This window comes from Balaenoptera ricei, chromosome 2, assembly GCF_028023285.1.
Source record: "Balaenoptera ricei isolate mBalRic1 chromosome 2, mBalRic1.hap2, whole genome shotgun sequence".
Lineage (NCBI taxonomy): Eukaryota > Metazoa > Chordata > Mammalia > Artiodactyla > Balaenopteridae > Balaenoptera > Balaenoptera ricei.
Genome location: NC_082640.1, coordinates 125,077,870 through 125,101,119, shown reverse-complemented (window position 1 = coordinate 125,101,119; position 23,250 = coordinate 125,077,870). Strand labels below are relative to the sequence as shown.

General features: G+C 34.4%; 1 protein-coding gene across 6 annotated transcripts in view; it reads left to right on the top strand.

The window, feature by feature from the left end:
* RALGAPA1 (Ral GTPase activating protein catalytic subunit alpha 1) overlaps positions 1 to 23,250 on the top strand; it is a 226,179-nt gene that overhangs the window by 163,012 nt on the left and 39,917 nt on the right. For all 6 annotated transcript variants that reach the window (XR_009500898.1, XM_059914119.1, XM_059914115.1 and 3 more), the window contains 2 exons: positions 10,189 to 10,312; positions 18,840 to 18,995. Coding sequence is in view for 5 of the 6 variants with exons in the window: in XM_059914119.1 (XP_059770102.1) it covers positions 10,189 to 10,312; positions 18,840 to 18,995 (280 nt within the window). In the remaining variant the exon portion in view is untranslated. The remainder of the gene's footprint in view (positions 1 to 10,188; positions 10,313 to 18,839; positions 18,996 to 23,250) is intronic.

Genomic DNA, 23,250 nt, shown 5'->3' with positions numbered 1-23,250 from the left:
AGGGGTGTTTTACTTTTGTGTTGCTATTCTGAATAGAATCTTTCCCCCTGTTATATTTTGTATCCAAGTACTTTTATGAATTCTCTTGTTGATTTTTTTTTTAAATAAATTTATTTTTTTTTTTTTGGCTGTATTGGGTCTTTGTTGCTGTGTGCAGGCTTTCTCTAGTTGTGGCGAGCGGGGGCTACTCTTCCTTGCGGTGCGCGGGCTTCTCATTGTGGTGGCTTCTCTTGTTGCGGAGCACAGGCTTCAGTAGTTGTGGCGCGTGGGCTTAGTTGCTCCATGGCATGTGGGAGCTTCGTGGACCAGGGCTCGAACCCGTGTCCCCTGCATTGACAAGCAGATTCTTTTTTTTTTTTTTTTGATTAAATATACTAATTTTATTATTTCAATTTTATTTTAAGTCTTATTTCTCTTTTCTTTTTTTTTCTTTTTTTCTTTTTTTCCCTTTTTTTAACATCTTTATTGGAGTATAATTACAATGGTGTGTTAGTTTCTGCTTTATAACAGAGTGAATCAGCTATACATATACATATATCCCCATATCTCCTCCCTCTTGCATCTCCCTTACATCCTCCCTATCCCACCCCTCTACGTGGTCACAAAGCACCGAGCTGATCTCCGGCAGGCAGATTCTTAACCACTGCGCCACCAGGGAAGTCCCTCTCTTGTTGATTTTAAACATTTTATAGTTGTCTCACTCTTAGGATTTGCTTAGGTATATAATCATTTTCTGCAAGTCATCTCTTTTCGAAAAGTTATGCCGTTATTTTCTTATATCATCATGTCTGATTGCACTGACTAAAACTTGCACTACAGTGTTAAATAGTTATAGGAGGAGTGGCCATCCTTGTCTTTTCTGCTTTTAATGGAAATGACTCTTCTGTTTCATACTTAAGTAAAATATTGGTTGTTAGTTTGAAATACATCATTTTTATCATTCTGAGAAAGTAGCCTGTTTTCTAGGAAATTTCATAATGAAAGGTTGTTAAATGTTATCAGAATCCTTTTCAGCACCTATTCAGGTTTTTATATTTTTTTATATTCAGCTTTTGCTTTCTTAACTAGTTGATGTATATTAACTGGATTGCTAATATTAAATAATTCTTGCATTCTTGGGATAAACCTTACTGGGTCCTTTGACTTCCTGTTGGGTTAAATTTATTAGAATTTCATTTTTAATTAGGGCATGGTTCATCTATTAGAATATTTTATAGTTAATTTTTTGCCTGTTCTAATGTTTTCAGAATTAACATTACAGCCAGCTTCATAAAATGAATATTATCTATTTGAAAATTTGGAAGAATTAGTAGAATTTCAAATTATTTCCATTTGTTTCATCATTACTAGTCTTTTCAGTTTTTCTTTTACCTCTTGGGTCCATTTCAGGGCTTTTTTTTTTTTTTTTTTTTTTTTTTTTACAAAACTCAATTTCACTGAGATTTCAAAAGATATTTAGTAGAGATTCATACATGGTGTCATAATTCTCTGCTACATTCCTTTTCTCAGTTTTGTAGGGCTTTTCTTTTTCTTTTTTTTTAATATATATAATTAATTTCTGTATTCCCATGTCATCCCTTCAAAGGTTTTTTTGACCCCTAGCTGTATTGAGATATAATTGAGATATAACATCATGTAAGTTTAAGGTTTAAACATAATGATTTTTTATATATTGCAAAATGATTACCACAACAATGTTAGTTACTACATCATCACTTCACTTAGCTACAGTTTTTGTTGTGAGAACTGTAAAAATGCATTCATAGCAACTTTCAAATATACAATACAGTATTGTTAACTATAGTAACTGTAATGTACATTACACCCCCAAACTTTTTCATCCTATAGCTGGAAATTTGTACCCTTTGACCCCCTTTACCCATCCTCCGCCCAATCTGATCTCAGTTTCTGTGAATCTAGATTTTTTAGATTTCACATATAAGTGAGAACATGCAATATTTGTCTTTCTCTGTCTGACTTATTTCTCTTAGCATAATGCCCTCAGGGTTCAACCATGTTGTCACAAATGCCAGGATTTCCTTCTTTTTTATGGTTGAATCCCGTTGTAAATACCACATTTTCCTAATCCATTCATCCATCTGTGGGCACTTAGATTGTTTCCATACCTTGGCTATTGTAAATAATGCTGCTGTGAACACAGGGGTGCAGATATCTTTTCCAGTTAGTATTTTCATTTCCTTTGGATATATTCCCAGAAGTGGGATTGCCAGATCACGTGGTAGTTCTATTTTTAATTTTTTGAGGAACCTCCATACTTTTTCCAGAGTTGACTGCACCAGTTTACATTCCCACCAACAGTGCACGAGGGTTCCCTTTTCTCCACATCCCCTCCAACACTTATCGCTTGTCTTTTTGATAATAGCCATTCTACTGTGTATGAGGTGATATTTCAGTGTGGTTTTTCATTTCCATTTTCCTGATGACTAGTGATGTTAAGTACTTTTTCATGTACCTCTTGGCCATTTGAATATCATTTTTAGAAAAATGTCTATTCATGTCCTTTGCCCATTTTTTAATTGTATTATAAGTGTTTTATTGCAATTGAGTTGAATGAGTTTCTTATATTATCAGAAATGTAATTTGCAAGTATTTTCTTCCACTCTGTCGGTTACCTTTTCATTTTGTTTATCCTTTCTTTTGCTGTGCAGCTTTTTAGTTTGATGTAATCCCACTTGTTTATTTTTGTTTTTGTTTTTGTTTTGTTTTTGTTGCTTGAGCTTTGGGTGTTATATCCATAAAATCATAGACAAGACCAATGTCCAGGAGCTTACCCTTTATTTTCATTTGAGGAGTTTTATGGTTTCAGGTCTTAGATTTAAGTCTTTAATCCATTTCAAGTTAATTTTTGTGAGTGGTGTAAGACAAGGGTCCAGTTTAATTCTTTTGCACGTGAATGTCCAGTTTTCCCAATACCATTTACTTCTCAATTGGTTTATCTTTTCAAAGAACCAACTGTTGGTTTGCTTCATATTTTCTGTTTTCCTATTCTCTATTTTATTTATTTATGCTCTAATCTTTATTATTTCCCCTTTTCTGTTAACTTTGGGATTAGTTTATTCTTCTTTTTCTAGTTCCTTTAGGTATAAAGTTAAGCTGTTTATTTGAGATCTTTCTTTTTCTTAATGTACGTGTTTATCATTACAAACTTCCCTCTTGGAACTTGCTATATTTCATACTTTCAGTGTGTATTTCTATTTTTGTTTGTCTCAAGATATTTTTTAAATTTCCCTTTTGATTTCTTCTTTGATCCATTGGTTGTTCAGGAGTGTGTCATTTAATTTCTATGTGTCTGTGAACTTTCTGGCTTTTCTCTTGTTATTGATTTCTACTTTAATTCCATTGTGTTTGGAAAAGATACTTGATATAATTTCTAGCTTCTTGAATTTGTTGAGACTTGTTTTGCATCCTAACACGTTATCTATCCTAGAAAATGTTCTGTGTGCACTTGAAAAGTGTATATTCTGCTGCTGTTGGACAGAATGTTCTGTGTATGTCTGTTAGGTATATAGTGTTGTTCAAATCCACTGTTTCCTTTTTGAGTATATAGTGTTGTTCAAATCCACTGTTTCCTTTTTGAGTCTCTGTCTGGATAATCTGTCCATTATTGAGAGTGGGATATTAAAACCCCCAGCTATTACTGTATTGCTGTTTATTTCCTTTTCTATTAATATTTGCTTTATATACAGCATACAGAACCTTTATACTTTTACTTCTTCCCTCACATTTTAGGTTATTGGTGTTACAATTTCCATCTTTTTTGTATTGTGTATTAAATAACAAATTATTGTAATTATGGTTTCTTTTAAAACGTTTTTTAACTTTTAAGCTATATTTGTAAATGAATTATGCACCACCATTACAGTGGGCTTTTTTTTTTTTTGGATGCAAATAATCTACTTAATCTTTTCAAAGAAACAGTTTCTCATTTATCATATTCTATTATGTTCTGTTTTTTAACTCTTTAATTACTGTTATTTCTTGTTTATAAGCTTTATATTGTTCTTTTTCTTCTAGAATTGAATGTTATCTGTCTGAGTTTTATTGTTTATTATTTAACAATGAAATAGTCTTATGCTCTAAATTTTTTGCTGAGTGTAGATCCTGTCCATTGTTTTAGTCTTAGCTTAAACATCCTTTTTTCTGAAAAGCCTTTCCCTAAGCTACTGCTAACCCTTTACCTTCCTCCCCAGTTCCTTCCACCCTGTGTTTGGCTATCCTTCCATGGGCTGTCACAGATCCCTATAACACTTTCCTGTCATAGTATTTATCACACTGTATTAATATTATTATTATTTCTTAGATATTCTTTCCAAGACAGTTGTAAAATTAAAACCCTCTAACTAGTCTCTGAGTTCTCATATCCTAATTCTTCCCCATAATAATTTATCTTTGGTACTAGATGGTACCAAAGTCATTGGGGGCACAAATCATACCTCTTTTGCTGTCTTGCTCACCATGTGTCCTCAGACCTCTACTGCTCTACTGAAACTATCCTTTTGAAGGTTAGTATCCTGACCATCAAGTCTAAAGTTTTCTCCATCCTCTCCAGCCTCCTTGATTTATCTAATTAATTAAATTTAATTAATTTAATAGGCACTTAAAAAAATTACAGCTGTTTTAGATTTACAAAATAATCAATTGCAAAATACAGAGCATTCCTACATACCCTCTTTCCCCCTATACATAGTTACCCCTATTTTTTTTATCTTGTGTCAGTATGGTACATTTGTTAAAATTGATGAGCCAATATTGATATATTATTATTAACTGAAGTTTATATTAGATTCACTCTTGGTGTTGTACATTGTATGAGTTTTAACAAATGTATAATGACGTGTATACTCATTACAATATAATACAGAATAGTTTCTGCCCTAAAAACTTCTGAGTATTATATCCCCTAAAAGTTCAATACTGTTGTCTGTTCTCTCTTTAAAATGTTTTTCTCCCCTGGCTTCTAAAGTCATGTTAAATTACTTTGTTCTAAAGTAAAACTTTCTAAAGTAAAATTTTTATTTTATTCCTTAGTGACTTCCAAATGGCTGACCAGACTTTTTAGTCTAGAACTCAGGCCATACCAGCCAGTCTTGGCTATTTATGGTTTCTTTACATTACCTAATATTTTTCTACTTGGCTCCTGCTAAACTAGTTATTTCTAGTTTGTCTTCACTGGCTCATTTTCTGCTGCCTTCTCCCCTAACATAGTTTTCCTTCTCACTGGGATATCTCTCATATCTTCTCAACCCCATTCTTTTCTGTCCATGTACTCCTATCTCTTCATTCTCAGTCATGATTTTGTATCTGCTTATTACAATTTTTCACCTGCCTCCTTACTTCTGTTTGCAGGTCATCAGTTCTTTCCCAAGTAACATCCTCCTCCTAATCTTCTCGATTATATTTAGAAGTACCATTTCAGTGTCACCCACACTTGACCATTTCCTTTCCCTTGCCCTTAGTATTTATCATTATGTCAGTTCTTTCTTCTTATTATTTCTCACTTCTATCTCTTCTTTGCTTTTCCTGCTCCCAACTTCTTGATTCATGTCCTTATTACTTCTTTTGGAGAGAGTTAAAACAACTCTCTCATCTTCTAACTCTTCACCATCTAGACAGTATTCACCACGAGAATAATTTTTCTAAAGTAAAATTTTTTTTTATTCCTTAGTGACTTCCCAGTGCCTGACCAGACTCCTTAGTCTAGAACTCAGGCCATACCAGCCAGTCTTGGCTATTCATGGCTTCTTTACATTACCTTATGCTTTTCTACTTCTTGGCTCCTGCTAAACTACTTCCATTCTCATATGTACCTGGAATATATGAAGGACATCTTCCTTGAGACAGCATAGGTTTTCTTTTTGATATTGTATACCACATGAACACATGACATTTATTTTGCTTTTTTAAACAAATTAAATAATGAAAACAAGTTTCCTTTCTTTTTCTAACATATTGGGTTCAGATAAAAATACATTCTAATTATGTGACAGTAAGGCAACTTTGAGCTTCTTCTTAAGCCAAGAACCTGGAAACAAACCTGATTACTTGTCTGGAGGATTAGGGTGGAAGAAAATGAAAAGTTACTTTCTTTATAGTCTTATCTCTCCAGACCATTTGTAGATCCTTTGTTTTCTTTGACTAGATTAACTGATTCCTATTCCTCATTGTTGAACCATCAGATTTTTAAATTTCAAATCTCCAAATTATTTGTATTATTATTTCTGTTGCAATGTATATACAGGGAATCAGAAGTGCTTATAACTTAGCATATTTCACTTTGAATTTTCCAGTAGTAAGCTCATAATATTTTGCCAGTACTGGACATATTGTAGAATATTTATGCCTGCAAGTTCAGTAATCTCATTTTTTCTAATCTTTTTACCTCATTCACTGTTGTGGTACATACTAATCTAATGGCAATCAATATATACCAAGCATTTAGTAGAAGTAGTTAGTAAGTAGAAAAATAAGAAGGAATGCTGAAAAATTAAAATTTGATATAAAAGAGCAGCTAAACTCTGCTTTTTCAAATTTTAAAAAGGACAGATAATATAAAGGTGATTTCACTTTTACTTTTGCATTTTAAAGATTTATTTTCTAATTTTTCCTATATGGCTCATGTATTTCTCTTTTTGATTTATATAGTATTAGGTGAACATTTCTATGCAACTCTTCTCAATTTTATAAATTGTGATTTATGAGTTCTAGCTGATAGCCCTTTACCTAGGAAATTGAGAACACTGAGAGGTCCCCTTTCTGCCAGGATCAGAATTTACACATAGTAGGTCATACTTCCAACTTAAATTCTAACAGCTTTATTGAGATGTAATTCACATACCATAAAATTCACTCATTTAAAGTGTGTACATATTTTTAGTATATTCACAGACAACTATCACAGCAATCTAATTTTAGAATATTTCCTTCAAAAAGAAACCTCATACCCATTACCAGTCACTCTCTATTACCCCCAAACATCACCCCCTACTCCCCATCTCTAGACAACACTAATCTATTTTCTGTCTCTATAGATTTGCCTATTCTGGATATTTCATATAATAGGAATCAAACATATGTGGTCTTTTGTGGCAGGCTTCTTAGCACAGTGTTTTCAAAATTCATCCATGTTGCAGGATGTGTCAGCACTTCATTTCTTCTTATTCCTGAATAATATTCCATTGTGTGAATATCCTATATTTTGTTTATCCATTCATCTCTTGATGGACATTTGCATTAGTTTCACTTTCCGGCTGTTATGAATAATGCTACTGTGAACATTCATGTAGCTTTTCCACGGACATTTTATAGTTGTGTAAACTTCTTTATGAGACTTTCATAGTTTTAGACCTTATTTTTAGGTCTATGATGCTTTTTAATTTAATTTCTGTATATGGTATGAGGTAAGAATCCAACTTCATTGGATATCTACAACTGCATTGTAGATATCCAGTTCCCTCAGCACCGTTTGCTGAAAACACTATTTTTTTCCCCATTGAATTGGCTTGGTACCGTTGCAAAAAGCAATTGATGATAAACATAAAGGTTTATTTCAGGACCCAAGATTCTATTCCATATAGAGCTATATGTTTCTGCTGTGGTAGTACCACAGTCCATTGACTGCTGTAGTTTTGTAGTAGGTTTTAAAATTGGGAATTATGAGTCCTCTGACTTTGTTCTTCTTTTTCAAGATTATTTTGGCTGTTTGGGATTTTTTGCATTTTCCTGTGAATTTTAGGATCAGCTTATCAATTTCTACAAAAAAAGGGAGCTGGGACTTTGGTGGCACTTGCCTTAAATTTGTAGATCAATTTGGGAAATATCTTAACAATATTAAGTTTTTCAGTCCATGAATATGGGATTTTTTTTTTAAGATCTTCAATTTTTTTCAACAATGTAGCTTTCAGAGTATAAGTTGTGTACTTTTGTTAAATATATACCTAAGTATTTTTATTATTTTTGATGCTATTATAAAAGAAATAGCTTTCTTAATTTTGTTTTTGGATTGTTCATGTTAGTTTATAAAAATACAGTTGATTTTCGTATGTTGATATTATATCCTGAATCCTTTCTGAAGTCATTTATTAGCTCTAATAACTTTTTAGTGGATTCCTTAGGATTTTCTATACACAGAATCATCTCATCTGCAAATGGAAGTAGTTTTACTACTTCCTTTTCAATCAGATTACTAATTCAGTTTCTTTAGTTGTTATTGAACTATTCTGATATCCTATTTTCCCTTGAGTTGGTTTTAATAATTTGTGTCTTTCTAAGAATTTGTCCATTTAATCTAATTATCTAATTTTGGGCATACAATTGTTGATAGTATTCCTTAATAATCCTTTTTGTTTCTATAAGGTATGTAGTGATGTCTCTCCTTTCATTCCTGATTTTAGTAAATTGAGTCTTTTTTTTCTTGCTCATTCTGGCTATAGGTTGATTTTGTTTAACATCTCAAAGAACCAATTTAAAATTTTTCTCCTGTTTTTCTGTTCTGTTTCATTTATTTCCACACTAGTCTTTATTATTGTCCTCTTTCTGCTTGCTTTGAGTTCAGTTGCTCTTCTTTTTCTAGTTTCTTAAGGTGGAAGGTTTAGTTTTTGATGTGAGATCTTTTTCTTTTTTTTAATATAGGCATTTATATCCATAAATTTACCAATGCGCCCTGCCTTACCTGCATGCCATCAGTTTTGTTGTATTATATTTTCATTTTCATTCATCTCTAAGTTTTTTTTTCTAATTTCCCTTGAGATTTATTCTTTGACTTATCACTTATTTAGGAGTACATCTTTTCATTTCTACATATTTGTAAATTTTCTTCTTTTATTGATTTCTAATTTTATTCTATTTTGATTAGAAAACATACTTTGCATGGTTTCAGTTATTTCAAATGTATTGAGGCTTGTTCTGTGGCCTACCATATGGTCTATCCTGAAAGATATTCCAGGTTTGCTTGAGGAGAATGTGTTTTTCTGCTACTGTTTAGGTATGTTTATACTATTATTCAAGTCTTCTGTTTCCTTGTTGATATTCTCTTAGTTGTTTGTCCATTATTGAAAGTGAGGTATTGAAGTCTCCAGCTATGATTATAGAAATAGCTATTTCTGCCTTCAATTCTGTCTGATTTTGCTTCATGTATTTTGAAGCTCTGTTGTTGGGTGCATATGTTTTTAATTTTCATATCTTCCTGTTATAAGGACCTTTAACATTATGAAATATATCTTTACCTTTTATAACTTTTTTTTTCCTGAAATGAGTGTCTTTATTGCTTGAACTGTACAAATACGAGGAATGGGGACAGGCCAGTGGGGAGGAGTGAGAATTGTCAGATTAATGACATACACAGAAAGGAAAAAGGAACCCCACCTACCCAAACCAACCCCCACTCCACCCCAGGATGTCTCTCTGTGAACTACCTATAACATTTTTATTTACAAGTTTAATATTAATATAGCTACGCTGGCCCTCTTGGTTACTGTTTGCATAGCATCTTCCTCTATTTCTTTTAATTTCTACTTTGTGTCTTTGAATCAAAAGTACGTTGGTAGTTGTTGTTTGCTTGGGTCATTGTTTATTTTCTAGTTAGCCTGGAAAGCCAAATTTCATACAAGAAATTTGCTTTTATGAGCATTTTTAGTTTTAGGGAGAACTAAAACTAAAATGTCTAAGAACTTGTCAGTTACTCCATACAGTTTTATAATATTTGTGTATACATTTCTTATAAGTACTTTGGAGAAATGGATCATTTCTCACTCATCTCTGTACTCCTCCTTAATTTTATTTCTAAAACACAGTCCCTTTAACTCTGGGATTCAGCCACATTGCACAACAGGTAGCTCTTTAGATGCTTTGTGCATTCACACCTGTGTGTCTTTCCTGATACTTTCTCTCCTTCATTTGTCAAATCTTACTTACCTTCACCCAGCTTAATATTACCTTCTCCTTTAAGTTTCTCTCTGTTTCTCAGTCAGAAGTAATCATCCTTTTCTTCTGTTCCGAGTGCAATTTTGTAACTTTTATAATTTTTTACTTATATTTACTTGTCTCCCTTAGTAGATTATAAGGTTTAATTGATTTTCATCTTTTTATTGCCACATATTTAGAAGTTAATTATTGGATGAATGAATGGATAAATTAATGATTAAGTGAATGGTGAAATCTTTTGTTTTATAGCCGAGAGACGCACAAGATTGCAGTATTTTATGTTGCTGAAGGACAAGAAGACAAACATTCCATTCTCACCAATACAGGAGGAAGTCAAGCATATGAAGATTTTGTAGCTGGTCTTGGTTGGGAGGTATTGTTTTTAAATTATACAAATATCATTTTATTTCTATTTGGAAGGAGCGGTTTTCTTTTTCTTTCTAGCTTATTTTAGAAGCATTATTTTAGGAGACTCAACAACATAACAATGGGTTTGATATTGTTTCTGCCTTATATCTCATCTACAAAGACAGCGGCCGTTGGGACTTGGAAAATTTTTGACTGTTTTATCATTCACTGTATTGTCAGAGTGTGCTAAACTCATAGACTTAAAAGATCTGGATTTTCCTCACAGTTGTGACCGACCGCTGGACTAGTGATCTTCAAACGAAGATATGAATATCCTAGGGCTATCCCAAGGATTCTAGGGGGCATGTCGGCTAGGTTAGTTTTGAGGAGATAAGTTTCCTAGATCCTCAACTTTACTACAATTAATTCCTGAGAACCCTTCTACAGTCTCTTGCCTCTCCTTTTCTGTTCTTTGTCTTTGTAAAAGAAAGGCATACCTGTTACTCACCTGAATCCTACATTGCCCTGGAAGGTTTGGCACCAAAAAAGGGACAGTTCATTCAAGAGGGCATGTTCCTGAGAGAGAGTGTCTCTAATGGCAAAGCAGGAAATATTGAAAGGTGCTGTACTTTATGTCATCCCGGCAACCAGCTCATGTTGAAGTTCCTGAACCAAATCTGTCTATCTTAGAATTATAACTGAGAAGTGAGGTGTTTGTCATAGAGATTTGTATTAGTATGTTTATTTAAATTGTAAAATTATGAGTCAGACATGTTCTAACAGAAAGTGAATTTGATGTGGCTGATTGATTTGTCATTAATAGCAGACATTTTGTATATATTAGCCAAATTTGTGCTCTAAGATTTTGATGAAAATATATTTAAAGTATATAGATATAACATACAGTATACTGGAAATTGTATCTTTTGTAACAGCTTAAACTTATGATGACAATTTTCATCGTAGTTGTCAATTTAATACATAGTTTCTCAATATTCTTGTAGAGAGTACGTGAGCAAAATTATTGAAGACCACTGCACTAGACTGTAAGTTCCTAGAGGGCAGGCTCTTTCATCTTCCTGGTTTTTCTTTTTAAATCCCAGTCCTTGCACAGTATCCAATGCATAAACCTTTAGCATTCAATATGTATTTTTATAGCTGATCTAACCTGCTATTTCACTGAGTTACTTGAGCTCTCTTGGCCTTTTGCTTATTTGTCAAAAGCAGTATGCTTTTTTACCCAACATATATATAATATGAAGTTCATTTGAAATTATGTATGTGAAAGTGGTTTGGAAAGTGTAAAGAAATGTTATAAATATATGTCCTGTTAAAAAAACAAACTAGAAAAGTATTAGTAAAAGCAAGGGACATTTGAAAAAGAACAAATTAGGAGTACTCACACTTCCTGATTTCAAAACTTAGTACAAAGCAGCTCTCATCAAACAGCGAGTTACTTGCACTAAGGATACATATATCAATTAATGAAATAGAATTGAGATTCCAGAAATAAACCCACACGTCTGTTGTCAACTGATTTTCAAAAAGGGTGCCAAGACCATCCAGTGGAGAAAGTCCTTTCAACAGATGGTGTTGGAGTAGCTGGATAGCTGCAAGCAAAAGAATGAAGTTGGAATCTTACCTCACACTATATACAAAAATTAACTCAAAAATGGATCAAAGACCTAAATGTAAGAGCTAAAATTGTAAAATTCTTAGAAGACAATATAGGGGTAAATCTTTATGACCTTGAATTTGGCAGTGGATTCTTTTTTTCCAGCTTTATTGAGACATAACTAACAAAAGGTATTCTTAGATATGACACTAAAACATGAGCAACAAAGGAAAATAAATAAATTGGACTTCATCAAAATTTAAACTTTTGTGCATCAAAGGACACCGCTAACAAAGTGAAAAGATAACCCACAGAATTGGAGAAAATAATTGCAAGTCATATATGTGATAAGGGACTTGTATCTAAAATATACAAAGAACTCATCCAAATCAATAATTAGAAGGCAACCCAATTTAAAAATGGCCAAAGGATCGGAATAAACATTTTTCCAAAGAAGATACACAGATGATCAGTAAGTACATGAAAAAATGTTCGACATCATTATCAGAGAAATGGAAATCAAAATCACAGTGAGATACCACTTCACACCCATTAGGTTGGCTAGAATCAAAAAGTCAGGTAATAACAACTGTAGGCTAGGATTCAGAGTAATCTGAACCCTCATATACTGCTAGTAGGAATGTGAAATGGTGCAGCCACTGTGGAAAATGATCTGGCAGCTCATCAAACAGTAAATCATTGAATATGACCAGAAGTTCCACTTTTAGGTATATACCCAAGGGGAATGAAAATGTATGTCTGCACAACAACTTTTACATGAATATTTATAGCAGCATTATTCAGATGGATAAACATAATGCGGTATATCCACATAATGGTATTTAGCCATAAAGAGGAGTGAAGTACTGACATGTGCTACAGTGTGGATGTACCTTAGAAACATGGTAAATGAAAGAAACCAGTCACAAACATCATGTATCCATTTATATGAAATATCTACAAGAGGTATTATATAGCTATGTAAAGCACATTATTGGTTGCTTAGGTCTGGTTGCAAGGATGAGGGAATATTATAGTGACAGCTAAAGGGTATATAGTGTTTCTTTTTAAGTGATGAAAATGTTATAAAATTGACTGTAGTGATGATTGTACTTATCTGTGAATATACTAAAGTCTACTAAGTTGTGCAATGGGAACTCTCACTTCTGGGAAGATCAAGTAGATACACTCTCCCTATTCCTCACACTAAGTACAACAAAAACCCTGGACATTACATGTAAAACAAACATAAGAAGACTCTGAAAGGTGGAGAAAAGAAGATAGACCAACAGGACTTCAGGACCAAGGAATGACATGATGGTGAGTTCTCAGGTTTTCTTTTTGCCTCATATATCTTGGACTTGGAGTTGAAGAAGCCAGCAACCTAGAAATATCAACAAGCGCAGGACAAAAAAAACCCCAACAAAAGCCCACTCTAACCAAAGGATCAGGAAAGGAGCAACCTGGAAAGACAGAAAACATTTAAACAGTAACTGCTCTACGCCAACCAAACACCATAGAAAATACTGTGACCCTCATCCCCACCCCTGACAACAAAAGTGGGTTAGGAAGCCTAGACTTCTACCCTTACAAGACTATAATGAGGGGAATTCCCTGGTGGCACAGTGGTTAAGAATCCACCTGCCAGTGCAGGGGACACGGGTTCGAGCCCTGGTTTGGGAAGATTCCGCATGCCGTGGACCAACTAAACCTGTGCACCACAAGTACTGAGCCTGTGCTCTAGAGCCTGCGAGCCACAGCTACTGAGCCCACGTGCCACAACTACTGAAGCCCACGCGCCTAGAGCCCATGCTCCGCAACAAGAGAAGCCACTGCAATGAGAAGCCCGCTCACCGCAACTAGAGAAAGCCCGTGTGCAGCAATGAAGACCCAACGCAGCCAAAAATCAATCAATCAGTCAATAAATAAATGACTATAATGAGGCATCCCGAACATCACCCTGGAGTAAGATAGTATCAGAAAAGACCAAACAGAAAGCTAAGAGTTTCATCTCTGCCAACTGGTAACAAGTCCCCCATCCATGTCTAACACCAGTGTCAGTGGAGACTACATGAGGAACATGGAATTTCGGACCCACCCAGGCATAATGAGGTGCCCCTCCCCCTCTACACTGGAGTCAGAGGAGGTCTAGTGGAGAATTAGGCCCTTCACCATCACCCAGTGATAATGAGACCACCTCCACTGCTGTGTCAGTGGCTACCACAAAGGAAGTCAGAACTCCTACCTCCACCTGGCCGTAATGAGGCTGAGAGCCCCCACTTCTCTGGAGCTGTGTCGCAAAACAGCCAACCAAAACAGAAGGTTTAAATAAGATTCATGGTCTTGTAATATGAAAATGTCCAGGCTTCAACCAAAAATAATACCAAGAACCAGGAAGGTCTCAAACTGAATGAAAAGAAGGCAATAGATGCCAACACCAAGATGACAAAGATTTTAAAGTGACTATATTAGAAATGCTTCAACAAGCAATTAGGAACACAGTTAAAACAAATGAAAAATAGAAAGTTTGTGCAAAGAAATACAAGATAAATGGAAATTTTAGAATTGAAAATACAATAACTGAAATAAAAAACTCAATAGATTGGCCCAGCAACAGAGTCAGGTGGAAATGAGGGCACAGAAAGAATTAGTAAATTGGAGCCTAGAACAGTAAAAGTTAATCTGGACAGCAGAGAGAGAATAGACATAAAGACGGTGAACAGAGCAATGAACAGACCTGTGGGACTATGACAAAAAATCTAACATTCCTGTTATTGTGAGTCCCAGAAGGAGAGGAGAAAGAGGTTGGGTCTGAAACCTACTTTGAGAGATAATGTTGAGAACTTCCCGAATTTGGCAAGAGAAATAAAGCTAATAAAGCTACAGATTGAAGAACCTGGTGAAAACCAAATAGGATATATGGAAAGAGATCCATACTAAGACACATCATAATTAAACTTCTGAAAACTAAAGGCAAAAAAATTTCAGAAGTATCCAGAGGAAACTTGTACCTATCTATATGGGTACAATTAGAATGATAGTGAATTTCTCATCAGAAACTGTGGTGGCCAGAGGAGGTGACATAATATTTTTCAAGTGTTAAAAGAAAAAAACTGTCAACCCAGAATCCTGTAGTTAGCTAAGGAATGAAGCACAACATTCTCAGATGAAGGAAAACTTAGAGAATTTGTTGCCAGCAGACGTGCCCTAAAAGAACCACTGATAGAAGTTCTGTTAACAGAAATGAAATGATAGCAGGAACTTTGGAACATCAGGAAGAAAGAGCATGGAAAGAAAAAATATGGGTAAATACACTAAATTTACTTCTCCTCTTGAGTTTTCTTAATTATGTTTGATGGTTGATGCAAAAATTATTTTACTACCTGATGTGTTTCTAAATGTAATGCCAGGGACTTCCCTGGCAGTCCAGTGGTTAAGACTTCATGCTCCCAATACCGGGGGCACAGGTTCGATCCTTGGTTGGGGAACTAAGATTCTGCATGCTGCAAAAAAATAAATAAATAAATGTAATGCCATGAAAATATTCATGGCAATTATATTACAAACAAGGGAGGGTAAAAGGACATAAAGTGAGGTAGGGTTTCTATATTTCACTCAAACTGGTAAAATGACAACATCAGTAGACTGTGATAAGGTATGTACATATAGTATAATACCAAGAACAACCAGTAAAAAACATATAACAAAAGTACACTCAAAAAATGATAAATAAAAATGGAATTCTAGAATATGTTCAAGTAACCCACAGGGGGCAAGAAAAATAAAACAAAGAAAATAAACAGAAAACAAAAAATAAAATGGTGAGCTTAAGCTCTAACGTATCAGTCATTACAAGAACTATGAATGATGTAAATATACCAATTAAAAATTGGCAGAGTGGGGCTTCCCTAGTGGCGCAGTGGTTAAGAATCCGCCTGCCAGTGCAAGGGACACGGGTTCGAGCCCTGGGCCAGGAAGATCCCACATGCCACGGAGCAACTAAGCCCATACGCCACAACTACTGAGCCTGTGCTCTGGAGCCCGCAAGCCACAACTACTGAAGCCCGTGCACCTAGAGCCCGTGCTCCACAGCAGGAGAAGCCACCGCAATGAGAAGCCCACGTACCGCAACGAAGAGTAGCCCCCGCTCGCCGCAACTAGAGAAAGCCCGCACACAGCAACGAAGACCCAACATAGCCAAAAATAAATAAATAAATAATTATAAAAAAATAAAAATGGCAGAGTGGATTAAAAAACGTGACTCACCTATGTGCTTTGTAAAAGAAACTCACTTCAAATATAACAATATAGGCTGGTAGAAAGTAAATGGATAGAAAAAATTATATTGTGCAAACCTTAATCAAAGGAACGCCAGAGTGGCTGAATTAATATTACATAAGGTAGGCTTCAGAGCAAGAAAACTACCAGAGATGGGGGGACATTATATAACAGTGATAAAAGGGTCAGTCCACTAAGAAGACTTAACAATCCTAAATGTGTGTGCAGCAAACAACAGAACTGCAAAATATGTGAAGCAAAGCTGATAGAACTGAAAGAAGAAATAGACAAATCCACAATTATAAATGGAGATTTCACCCCCCTCTCAACAACTGAGAGAAGTAGACAGAAAATCAGCAAGTATATAGAAGGACTCAACACCACCACCAACCAACAGGATCTAATTGCCATTTATAGAACACTCCACCCACCAATACCATAATACATATTATTTTCAAGTGCCCATGGAACATATACCAAGATAGGCCATATATGGGCCATTAAAACAAACTTCAGCAAGTTTAAAAGCATTGAAATCATACAGTGTTTTCTCCGTATACAGTAGGATCAAACTTGAAATCATGAACAGAAAGATAATGGCAAAATCTCCAAATGCTTGGAAAGGTTACATGCCATATAATTCCACTTATATAACATTCTTGGAATGACAGTTTTAGTAGTAAAGAACAGGTTAGTGATTGCCAGGGGTTAAAAAGGAGGGTAGGGTAGGACGGAAGTGAGTGTTGCTCATGTAACAGGGCAACACGGAATCCTTGTGGTGATGAAAATGTTGTCTCTGAATCATGTCAATATCAGTATCCTGGTTATAATATGAATTTGCATTGGGGAATCTGGGTAAAGGTTACATAGGATCTCTATTATTTCTTTAAACTTTGTGTAAATCTATAATTACCTCCAGATAAAACATTTAATTAAAAAATAGAGATCTGCAACTGTTACAGAATTATTTATAGCAAAGGAGCACTAAACTGAGATTTTCTCCTTTACATAATCAGAGAATTGACCTGAAAGTAAATAACTTTCTCACTAAAACAAAACAGAACAAAAATGTATACTAAGATACCATTTTTTAACCTAACAGATTAGCAAAGGTCATAAAGTTTGATAATATATTTGAGAGCATATGAGGGAAACAGGCAGTCTCATGCACTATTGGTACCATCTATGGAGAGCAATTTGGTAGTCGGTTTCAAAATTAGAAGTGCACATGCCCTTTGACTTACATTTCCACTTTTGACTATCTGTCCTACAGATCTACTTTCACAAATGCAGCGTGACATGTGTTCAGTGTTATTCATCGTAGCATTGACTGTGATAGCAAAAGATTGGGAAAGCCTAAATATCCATCAAGTAGAGCGCTAGTTAAATTATTGTACATCAAGAAAAGGGACTTCTGTGAAGCCATGAAAAAAAAATGAGAAGGCTCTTTACTTACTAATAAGGAGTATTTTTCAAGGTATTTTAAATGCAAAAAAGCAAGGTGCAGAACATTGTGTATCCATGTTGTGTGTGCACATGTGTACATACATACATGTGTATATGTGCATACATACCTTTAAAAATTTAATTGTATATAGAGAACATTTTTGGAAGCATACTTAAATTGCTTTCTTGGAGTGGAACTGAGTAGCTAGAGATGAGAGATATGGAAGGAAAAATTTTGCTGTATCTTTTGAACTTTTAATTGTATGAATGTATTACTGAGTTAAAAAGTAAATTTAAAATATAAATGACTGAGGAAATCTTGTAGTAATGGCATAAAAACTAACTTGTTATTCATACATTCAGCCATTAGTAACTGATATTGATAGTTGGGATGTGTTCAGTTCACACGGTGCAGAAATTTGTTTTTATAGGTTTCCACTTTTTCACATATTTATATTTTGTTTTTTACAAGCAGGTGCATATCTGGTTTCTCTGAATGGAGTGATACAAGCAGTGTTTAAATTTTGTTTTTTCTTTTCAATATTTCTTTGGTTTTCTACAATGAACACAAGTTGCTGGCTTCTGTGCATCAAACAAGTCCAGGGGATATCGTCCAGTGCAACGACCCTGATAGTAAATATATCATATTTATAATCAGGAAAAAAGGAGATTTAAAAGACTTTGCACAGATTAATTTGTAGTTTTTTTAATGCATTTGAAGTGTAGTTAAGTTCTACATTTTTGTATTTTTGTTCTGAGCTATGATAGGTACTAATAATTAGGAAGCCAATTTCGATGAGTAAATATGACACAATTAATCATTTTATCAAAGTGACATTACTGTTTTAACTTATCCCTAAATCATTTCCAGTCTTGATTTTTGCCACTTGGTTTCTACTCTCTGCCCTAGGCGTCTCCCACAGCCGTTACCATTTAGCACCTCGTAACCTAACAAGAGATGCATAGTGCACAGCGATTGATTTCTTTGCTAATTAGTTCCTGCTAATTAGGGACCCTCAAATACTTAAGAAAATCTACCAGTGTGAATTGAATAGCTCTAACTAATAATTCTGGGTCAAGCCATAGTTGATAACATGCAGAAGACTTCATTCCTCATGTGTTTTGCAAAGTGAGAAATTTGAGTCTTTTTCCATAGTGAGGTTTTTAGTTTTGTTTTGTTAATTAATATTATGTGTCTTTTCATTGCTTCTAGGTAAATCTTACAAACCATTGCGGTTTCATGGGAGGACTACAAAGAAATAAAAGCACTGGATTGACCACACCATATTTTGCTACCTCTACAGTTGAAGTAATATTTCATGTATCAACAAGAATGCCTTCTGATTCTGATGACTCTTTGACCAAAAAAGTAAGTGCTAAGAAAAAAAGTGCTCAGAGTTAAAATCTTAGTAATACATAAAATATGTAAGCAAGTCATCTAATTGATCAAGAACTATTTCTGAGTACTCCATTCTTCACCCAGTAGTGTCTTCAGAAACAGTACTGTTGCAGAGTAAACTCTGTTTTCCTTAATGATATGATTGAAAGTTATAGTCTTAACAAAGCATTTGCCTTCAAGAAAATGGGCATCTGACAAATTGAAAAACTTCTGTATATGTTCAGATTGGTGAAATTATAATTCAAGACCCCACACACAGAGAGATATAACGTTTATATTGATTGAGGGAGAGGAAAAAAATTAAAATGTAAATTATTACAAAGCACTTAAAATATAACGTGCTCTCTCATAAATTTTAACTAAAACTAATATAGCAGATAAAATAAGCATTAATTCATTAAAATAGATTTTACTGCCTTAGAATATTTATGAGAGATATAGTGGAATGGTTTTGATGGCCCATGTCTTTTAAAACCTACACCACCATTTTGCTGTAGCCAGCACCAGCATTCAAAAATCACTCTAGTGACACAGACATACCGCAGAATAAAGTTGTGTGTGTCCAATCCATGTTTAATTTTTTTAGGGAGAAACATTTTCTTAAAGTGAAACCTTGTCCAACATTTCTTTATCGTCTCTTCTTCTTCCTACTCCTCAATTTATTCAAAACTACTGCTGAATGTAACCAACTTAATATCATAGATCATTTTACTTGATACTCTGTTATCATGTTGCCTGATATCGAATCTCTTCACACTTCATTAATAGCCTATGAAAACAGTGTTATCCTTATACTCTTTTGAAAAGGAACTTCAGAATTCCTCTCAAATATTTTGTAAGATTGATTCAGTACCCTTGATGCCTTTTGTTTACATTTTAGAATACTGTTAGAAATTGCCTACTAAATGAGTAATGGTTAGAACAACTAATATATGGATGCTGATTAGATTGGAATGTGTAGTAAAGGTGGAGGTAATTGATGTGTAGGAAAGTAAGTATATTTAGTAACAGATTTGATATAGAATATCTTGGCATGTGGTTTTTAGAAGTACAGAATGAGACATGAATACTGACAAGAAAATGGTGAAGAGTTGGATTGGAGTAAAACTTCGTTAAAACTTCAATTAGCTACAGTAATCAAGACAGTATGGTACTGGCACAAAAACAGAAATATAGATCAATGGAACAGGATAGAAAGCCCAGAGATAAACCTACACACATATGGTCACCTTATCTTTGATAAAGGAGGCAAGAATATACAGTGGAGAAAAGACAGCCTCTTCAATAAGTGGTGCTGGGAAAACTGGACAGGTACATGTAAAAGAATGAAATTAGAACACTCCCTAACACCATACACAAAAATAAACTCAAAATGGATTAAAGACCTAAATGTAAGGCCAGACACTATCAAACTCTTAGAGGAAAACATTGGCAGAACACTCTATGACATAAATCACAGCAAGATCCTTTTTGACCCACCTCCTAGAGAAATGGAAATAAAAACAAAAATAAACAAATGGGACCTAATGAAACTGAAAAGCTTTTGCACAGCAAAGGAAACCATAAACAAGACGAAAAGACAGCCCTCAGAATGGGAGAAAATATTTGCAAATGAAGCAACTGACAAAGGATTAATCTCCAAGATTTACAAGCAGCTCATGCAGCTCAATAACAAAAAAACAAACAACCCAATCCAAAAATGGCCAGAAGACCTAAATAGACATTTCTCCAAAGAAGATATACAGATTGCCAACAAACATATGAAAGAATGCTCAACATCATTAATCATTAGAGAAATGCAAATCAAACTACAATGAGATATCATGTCACACCGGTCAGAATGGCCATCATCAAAAACTCTAAAAACAATAAATGCTGGAGAGGGTGTGGAGAAAAGGGAACACTCTTGCACTGTTGGTGGGAATGTAAATTGATACAGCCACTATGGAAAACAGTATGGAGGTTCCTTAAAAAACTACAAATAGAACTACCATACGACCCAGCAATCCCACTACTGGGCATATACCCTGAGAAAACCATAATTCAAAAAGAGTCATGTACCACAATGTTCATTGCAGCTCTGTTTACAATAGCCAGGACATGGAAGCAACCTAAGTGTCCATCATCGGATGAATGGATAAAGAAGATGTGGCACATATATACAATGGAATATTACTCAGCCATAAAAAGAAATGAAATTGAGATATTTGTAGTGAGGTGGATGGACCTAGAGTCTGTCATACAGAGTGAAGTAAGTCAGAAAGAGAAAAACAAATACCGTATGCTAACACATATATATGGAATCTAAGGAAAAAAAAAAAGGTCATGAAGAACCTAGGGGTAAGACAGAAATAAAGACACAGACCTACTAGAGAATGGACTTGAGGATACGGGGAGGGGGAAGAGTAAGCTGTGACAAAGTGAGAGAGTGGCATGGACATATATACACTACCAAACGTAAAATAGATAGCTAGTGGGAAGCAGCCGCATAGCACAGGGAGATCAGCTTGGTGCTTTGTGATCACCTAGAGGGGTGGGATAGGGAGGTTGGGAGGGAGGGAGACGCAAGAGGGAAGAGATATGGGAACATATGTATATGTATAACTGATTCACTTTGTTATAAAGCAGAAACTAACACACCATTGTAAAGCAATTATACTCCAATAAAGATGTTAAAATAAAATTTAAAAAAACCTTCAATTAAGCACTTTCTTCCATCACCTCAATTTAAATTTGTATGAAAATAAGCCATACTCAAATTAGAGGCAATTATGAGTATAGTGCAAAAAGATAAATTATTTTAAACATTAGGACTTGGCAGTGATCCTCATTTTCATGGCTCCATGGATACAACTTTCAAACCCCGGAGCAAAAGAAAACCCTCATTTCCTTTTCAAAAGAGTCTAAAATTAATAGTATTTTCAATTGCAAATATAAGAGCAGAACAAAGTATATCATTTTTTGTTGAAATTTTTTTTAAGTGAAACTTATATCAGGATATTTTTACTTCAGTATATTAAACCTGATGGTTAAAAGGTACTTGAAATTTTATTCCTGCAGCCTTTGTAGAAATATCTCAAGTAAGTAAGATTTCTTATTTCCTTCACAACAGTCACAAAGGTCTGTCCTTAATTATTTAAGAAGAGTCTGAAATGGATGTTTAACAATCCATTATCATAGCAAAATTAATTTTGGAGATAACACCATTTAAGAATTGTTAAATGGTTGAGTTCTAATTAAAATTATACCCGTAAATGGTGAAATGTTTAAGTACTGGATTTATTAGAGAATGTTGAGGGATTAAACCTTGAACACTAATAGTTTATTTCATCTATAAGTATAGAAATTTTTTTATTGTGGAAAAATATATATAAAACAAAATTTATCATTTTAACCATTTTTAAATGTACAGTTCTTTGGTATAAAGTACATTTACAGTGTTGTACAACCATCACAAGTATCCATTTCCAGAACTTTTTCATTTTCACTTGGTTCAAAATATTTTTTATTTTCTCATGAGAATTCTTTGACCCATGTGTTACTTAGAACTGTGTTGTTCAATTTCCAAGTATTTTGGGCTTTACCAGCTATCTTTTTGTTATTGATTTCTAGTTTAATTCCATCGTGGTCTGAGAGCAGACATCATATGATTTCTATTTTTTTTAATTTGTTAAGGTGTGTTTTATGGCCCAGATGTAGTCTATCTGGTGAAGGTTCCATGTGAGTCTGGGAAGAATGTGTGATCTGCTATTGCTGAATGAAATAGTCTATGAATGTCAATTATATTCAGTTGATTGATGGAGCTGTTGAGTTCAACTATATCCTTACCAATTTTCTGCCTGCTTGGATCTCTCCTTTTCTGAGAGGGGTATTAAAGTCTCCAACTATAATAGTGGATTCTTTTATTTTCCTTGCAGTTCTATCAGTTTTTGAGTCACATATTTTGGCACTCTGTTGTTAGGCATATACACCTTAAGGATTGGTTACGTCTTCTTGGAATACTGACCTCTTAATCATTAGATTATGCCACTCTTTATCCCTGATAACTTTCCTTGCTCTGAAGTGTGCTCTGTCTAAAATTAGTATAGCTACTCCTGCTTTCTTATTAGTGGTATCATGGTATATCTTTCTCCATCCCTTTACTTTTAATCTATATGTATCTTTATATTTAAAGTTGGTTTCTTGTAAAGTTGGTTTCAAGCCCCACACAGTTGGGGCTTGTTTT